This window comes from Squalius cephalus (assembly GCF_949319135.1).
Source record: "Squalius cephalus genome assembly, chromosome: 7".
Lineage (NCBI taxonomy): Eukaryota > Metazoa > Chordata > Actinopteri > Cypriniformes > Leuciscidae > Squalius > Squalius cephalus.
Window position 1 is genome coordinate 46,950,284 of NC_137128.1, and position 6,679 is coordinate 46,956,962.

Below are 6,679 nucleotides of genomic sequence, written 5' to 3' on the forward strand. Positions count from 1 at the left end.
TGTGAATGTCTGTCGTTCTGTTGCAGGGGATTGTGACTTCGAGAAACCCTTCTCTTCGTGTGGATACACTCAAGGACGAGACGATGACCTCGACTGGGAACAGATCGACACCAGTGAGAAGCCTTCGCTGGATCCGTGGATGCCACCCGGTGAGACACACACACACACACACACACACACACACACACACACACACACACGCGTGCGACACTGATGGATTTTTGCTTTTATTATTGGTCTTTCTGGCCGGTCATTCATTGGGATTGATGGGCATTTTTTTGAAGGAAATGTGACTGGTGCTTTGTTGTTACACTTTAAAAAACACTGGGTTGAAAACAACCCAATTTGTGTTGTTTTCAACCCAAGGGCTGGGTAAATATAGGACAGAACACATGTTGGGTTGATTTCAGCCAGCAAATTGGGTTGTTTATTTAACCCAGCATAATGGGTTGATTTATTTTCACTATAGAACTAGCTTTTTATTATTATTTTACTTCATACATTATGGCCCGGTTTCACAGACAGGGCTTAGACTAAGCCAGGATTAGACCATAGATCAATTAGGACATTTAAGTAATTTTTATAAACATGCTTAGAAAAAAACATTACCGATGTGCATCTTAAAACTAAAAAAGCACTGATATATTTTTAAGATCAGTCAGTGCAAGTTTATTTCAGTGGAAACAGCTCAGACTTACATTTTAGTCTAGGACTAGTCTTAAGCCCTGTCTGTGAAACCAGGGGTATATCATACTTTTTTGCTTTTGGTCTTTCTGGCCGGTCATTCATTGGGATTGTTGGACATTTTGAAGGAAATGTGAGTGTGCTTGCCTTGGCGAAACTCGTCATTATGTTATGAAGGTTTTTCACCTTTTTTTGCCTTTGTCGCCATTGGGTTTTGTCTTGCTTAGTTGGGGACATTTAATTTAATGTTCAACACTATTATTGATCTCCATGCATTGACACCATTATATGAGAACTGAACTGATGGTGCGTTCCAGGCAACCTGTAACCCGTGTTTTTCCAACCTTATACCCGTGAAAGTGCACTGGAAGAGCAGTCAAACCCGTGACTTCCCACCCGTGAACTCGTACTAGATCGATGTTCTCCCAGTTACGAGCTCTGACGTCACATAGCCCGCGAAACCATACAAAACAACAATGGCAGCCCCTACGGATGCAGTGTTTCTGCAGGAGGTACACGGTGAGAATACACTTTAGGACAATATAACGTTAACTAGTTTTCAGTCCATTGAGTGCAAGGATAAATTAATACCAAATACATTTCCAAATATACAAATAAAGTAAAATAAAAGGTATAACAGCTTATCTTGCCTTATGCGCCGTTTTTCCTCCTCCGTTTCCCTCAAATAAACAAGGAGTAAGCACCTTTGGCGACAGAAATTATTACAAATGCGCATAAGCCCCGTAAGGTCCGCCATGCTGGTTTGTTTACATCTACACAAATACATAGAACCACATAGAAGCTCGGATAAATAAACTGGAGCTGTTATATTAAAGGATTATGTACACCTTAAATATTTTCTATTTAACATTTTGCCTTTTGTTAGTTCATTTGACAAATTAATTCTAAAAATTAATGAGTTCATTTATAGAAAACTGCATAATTTGTGCACATCATCTTCATAATTTTTATAGCATATAGCAGAACACTACTGAATAACAACAACATGTGACCTGATTACGCAATTTGATTTATGGTAGTCAATGAGGTGTCACTGTAATTGGCTTTAATTATCAATAATATACTGGAATTATTTTACAATGTGTTGTATAAAGGTGCCTAAAATAAACATTTTACATTTGCTAGTAAAAAATAAATAAAAATTGTGTATAATGTATATGTGTGTGTCTGTCTATCAAAATAATCTCATCAAAATGTTAATTTAATTATTATTGTTAATTAATTTAAATCATGTCATTTTCATGATTCATTTAAAAACTGAAGCATGCAACTAAAAATGTATAATATAATTAATAATTAATGTTATATGTTAAGTAATATACTATTAAGTTTATTTAATTTTAAATGGTTTACTTACGGTTACGGATATTTATTTGGGCATTATTTAATTGATTATACACTTGATCGAAAAAGTGTCACTATTATTGATGTTCAATATAACAATTCCAGTATATTTTAATGATTAAAATATATAGCCTAAATTTATGTCATAATTCCCTTTTGCTTTTTTTATTCAACCTTTTGTTCTTGCTAGATTATTTAAATTATTTAAATAAAAATGAACAGATATACCATGTTGTCTCAATTATTTTAAATAATTTTATTAGTGAGTACATTAATATTCTTCATAATTTTGTTATAAAGACTTTTGAATTCTGCTGAAACAATTTAATGTCAACTGCATTTGTATTAAATTTAGTTAAAATACGCCATGATAAATTTAAGCATGGATTTTTATTATCTTACATGTGTACATAGACTTTCATGGAGCATTATCTCATGAATATCTGGCCTGGAACGCTACAAAGTCGTGAGTCGTGGTTTGAAGTCGTGATTTACATGCTCAAAAACCTGCCTGGAACGCAGCATGAGCTGGACGATGACATCACCAGAGCAGCTGTATATATATATATATAAATGAACTAAATTAATAACGTTTTTACAACAAAAATGAACCATCACTGAACTTACTTAAGCTGGACTGTGACGCTATTTTCTTCTGGAAACAAACTTTGTTGCATTATTTTTTAGTGGTGCATGCATTGGCAAACCTCTCCACTGTGTGCACTAAAAAACACTGGGTTAAAAACAACCCAAGGGCTGGGGACATATAGGGGGAAATATTAAATACAATATTGGCAGATATTTGATATTTTTTTAAGCACACTCACTTAATTTTGATATATTTTCCAGACTTAATATCTTCAGTCATTTTGCTTCTCCAGTAAATGTATCTTGATATCTGGAAAACAAGACAGAAATAGGCCTTAAAAAGGTTTCAATTTGGAGCAGAAAGTCTTAAATTCATAGTCATGGCATTAAATGGTGCATACGCTACAAACTATTGATATTTTACTGTCTTGTTTTCCAGCACAAATATCTAAACATTCTTATTCAAGATGCTTTTAGTGCAGAAGCAAAATGACTGAAGATATTAAGTAAAAAATGAATCATAGTTTGTGCTTAAAACAAGAACAAATATCTGCTAATGGAGTCAAACAAATAATCCTGTTTTCCTTTTTAATTAAGTTTATTTTTTCTGACTCCATTGGCAGATATTTGTTTCAAAGTAATTTTTTTATACATATAATGATTGACTTGTATGGCATTTGATTGCTTGACTTCATTCTCAGTGCTTCATGTGACGCTGCATTCATTCACCTATTGAATTAAAGCTTGTAATCTGGTTCTGGTTGGTTTGAGCTCTTTATTGAGGGATGTTTGAAAGACCAGAGAAGATGAATGTGAAGCAAAGCCGGCGAGATGCTGGACGATCACTTTATTAGAGAGTAAAGAATCAACGTTCATTCCTCTGAGGAAACGTTCCTCCACTAACCGGCCCGGATATCACTCACGTTACGGTAAAAGGCTGTAAATGTGACCAGCGCTCGATATCAGCTGGATGACTCCATTGTGCCGGTAATGGAGGAAAGACAAAAGCTCTGGGAATGAATTTTTATATCAAAACACGCAAATCTATTTTAATTAAAGCATTTTTTTCTCTCGCAGTGGCATTTTGGAAGTCATTAGAATGCTTTTCCCGTATCTCTCTCTCTCTTTAATGTTGCATTGATCGCGTATGATTTGATTTGAGATGAGGACTCTGAGCTGGCGTGGGACTGACAGCAGTGTGTGTGTGTGTGTGTGTGTGTGTGGGACTCTGGGACTGACAGCACCTCAGGAATCAGACTAATGGATACGCTTCTTCCCTTTCGAAAGGGAACTCGCACTGCATGGAAACGCATTGGGGAACGCCTCAGGCGTGACAAGTGTCTGACACTGCTGTCGAATCACTGCAATCCTATTGACCTGAGACAACGCCTATGATGTCATCATCGTGCGACCCGGAAGTATAAAAGGGCCGCCTTGCAAACATGACATTCATCTTTTCGTCTTCAGGGACTGTTTTGTTAGTAATTGCTGAAGGATTACGGTAAGAGACATTTTAAAATGAAACTCACGAGGAAGGCTGACTGTGTTCAGAAGTGTGCTGACCCGTGCCCGAGATATTTGAAGGCGAGTGTCACACATGAACTGTGCGTTTTCGGTTTGGGTGAAGAGGTTCTCGAGGGAGTCGCCTGTGCAAACTGTGAGCGTTTTTCTCTGAGAACGCTCCGCTCTCGTCTGGCCCTCTTCTCGAGTGAGGAGGGCTCAGCGTCTGGACTCGTGGGTCAGGTCTCTTCTCGAGTGAGGAGGGCTCAGCGTCTGGACTCGTGGTTCAGGTCTCTTCTCGAGTGAGGAGGGCTCAGCGTCTGGACTCGTGGTTCAGGTCTCTTCTCGAGTGAGGAGGGCTCAGCGTCTGGACTCGTGGTTCAGGTCTCTTCTCGAGTGAGGAGGGCTCAGCGTCTGGACCCGTGGGTCAGGTCTCTTCTCGAGTGAGGAGGGCTCAGCGTCTGGACTCGTGGTTCAGGTCTCTTCTCGAGTGAGGAGGGCTCAGCGTCTGGACTCGTGGGTCAGGTCTCTTCTCGAGTGAGGAGGGCTCAGCGTCTGGACTCGTGGGTCAGGTCTCTTCTCGAGTGAGGAGGGCTCAGCGTCTGGACTCGTGGGTCAGGTCTCTTCTCGAGTGAGGAGGGCTCAGCGTCTGGACTCGTGGTTCAGGTCTCTTCTCGAGTGAGGAGGGCTCAGCGTCTGGACTCGTGGGTCAGGTCTCTTCTCGAGTGAGGAGGGCTCAGCGTCTGGACTCGTGGTTCAGGTCTCTTCTCGAGTGAGGAGGGCTCAGCGTCTGGACTCGTGGTTCAGGTCTCTTCTCGAGTGAGGAGGGCTCAGCGTCTGGACTCGTGGGTCAGGTCTCTTCTCGAGTGAGGAGGGCTCAGCGTCTGGACTCGTGGGTCAGGTCTCTTCTCGAGTGAGGAGGGCTCAGCGTCTGGACTCGTGGTTCAGGTCTCTTCTTGAGTGAGGAGGGCTCAGCGTCTGGACTCGTGGGTCAGGTCTCTTCTCGAGTGAGGAGGGCTCAGCGTCTGGACTCGTGGTTCAGGTCTCTTCTTGAGTGAGGAGGGCTCAGCGTCTGGACTCGTGGTTCAGGTCTCTTCTCGAGTGAGGAGGGCTCAGCGTCTGGACTCGTGGGTCAGGTCTCTTCTCGAGTGAGGAGGGCTCAGCGTCTGGACTCGTGGGTCAGGTCTCTTCTCGAGTGAGGAGGGCTCAGCGTCTGGACTCGTGGTTCAGGTCTCTTCTCGAGTGAGGAGGGCTCAGCGTCTGGACTCGTGGTTCAGGTCTCTTCTCGAGTGAGGAGGGCTCAGCGTCTGGACTCGTGGTTCAGGTCTCTTCTCGAGTGAGGAGGGCTCAGCGTCTGGACTCGTGGTTCAGGTCTCTTCTCGAGTGAGGAGGGCTCAGCGTCTGGACTCGTGGGTCAGGTCTCTTCTCGAGTGAGGAGGGCTCAGCGTCTGGACTCGTGGTTCAGGTCTCTTCTCGAGTGAGGAGGGCTCAGCGTCTGGACTCGTGGTTCAGGTCTCTTCTCGAGTGAGGAGGGCTCAGCGTCTGGACTCGTGGGTCAGGTCTCTTCTCGAGTGAGGAGGGCTCAGCGTCTGGACTCGTGGGTCAGGTCTCTTCTCGAGTGAGGAGGGCTCAGCGTCTGGACTCGTGGGTCAGGTCTCTTCTCGAGTGAGGAGGGCTCAGCGTCTGGACTCGTGGGTCAGGTCTCTTCTCGAGTGAGGAGGGCTCAGCGTCTGGACTCGTGGTTCAGGTCTCTTCTTGAGTGAGGAGGGCTCAGCGTCTGGACTCGTGGTTCAGGTCTCTTCTCGAGTGAGGAGGGCTCAGCGTCTGGACTCGTGGGTCAGGTCTCTTCTCGAGTGAGGAGGGCTCAGCGTCTGGACTCGTGGTTCAGGTCTCTTCTCGAGTGAGGAGGGCTCAGCGTCTGGACTCGTGGGTCAGGTCTCTTCTCGAGTGAGGAGGGCTCAGCGTCTGGACTCGTGGTTCAGGTCTCTTCTCGAGTGAGGAGGGCTCAGCGTCTGGACTCGTGGTTCAGGTCTCTTCTCGAGTGAGGAGGGCTCAGCGTCTGGACTCGTGGTTCAGGTCTCTTCTCGAGTGAGGAGGGCTCAGCGTCTGGACTCGTGGTTCAGGTCTCTTCTCGAGTGAGGAGGGCTCAGCGTCTGGACTCGTGGTTCAGGTCTCTTCTCGAGTGAGGAGGGCTCAGCGTCTGGACTCGTGGTTCAGGTCTCTTCTCGAGTGAGGAGGGCTCAGCGTCTGGACTCGTGGGTCAGGTCTCTTCTCGAGTGAGGAGGGCTCAGCGTCTGGACTCGTGGTTCAGGTCTCTTCTCGAGTGAGGAGGGCTCAGCGTCTGGACTCGTGGTTCAGGTCTCTTCTCGAGTGAGGAGGGCTCAGCGTCTGGACTCGTGGTTCAGGTCTCTTCTCGAGTGAGGAGGGCTCAGCGTCTGGACTCGTGGTTCAGGTCTCTTCTCGAGTGAGGAGGGCTCAGCGTCTGGACTCGTGGTTCAGGTCTCTTCTCGAGTGAGGAGGGCTCAGCGTCTGGACTCGTGGT

At 44.9% G+C, this 6,679-nt stretch overlaps 1 protein-coding gene across 7 annotated transcripts in view; it reads left to right on the forward strand.

Annotated features, from left to right (window-relative positions):
• Positions 1–6,679, forward strand: part of LOC307161964 (receptor-type tyrosine-protein phosphatase mu) — a 286,290-nt gene that overhangs the window by 101,777 nt on the left and 177,834 nt on the right. For all 7 annotated transcript variants that reach the window (XM_079876948.1, XM_079876949.1, XM_079876950.1 and 4 more), the window contains exon 2: positions 27–149. In XM_079876948.1, the coding sequence (XP_079733074.1) occupies positions 27–149 (123 nt within the window). The remainder of the gene's footprint in view (positions 1–26; positions 150–6,679) is intronic.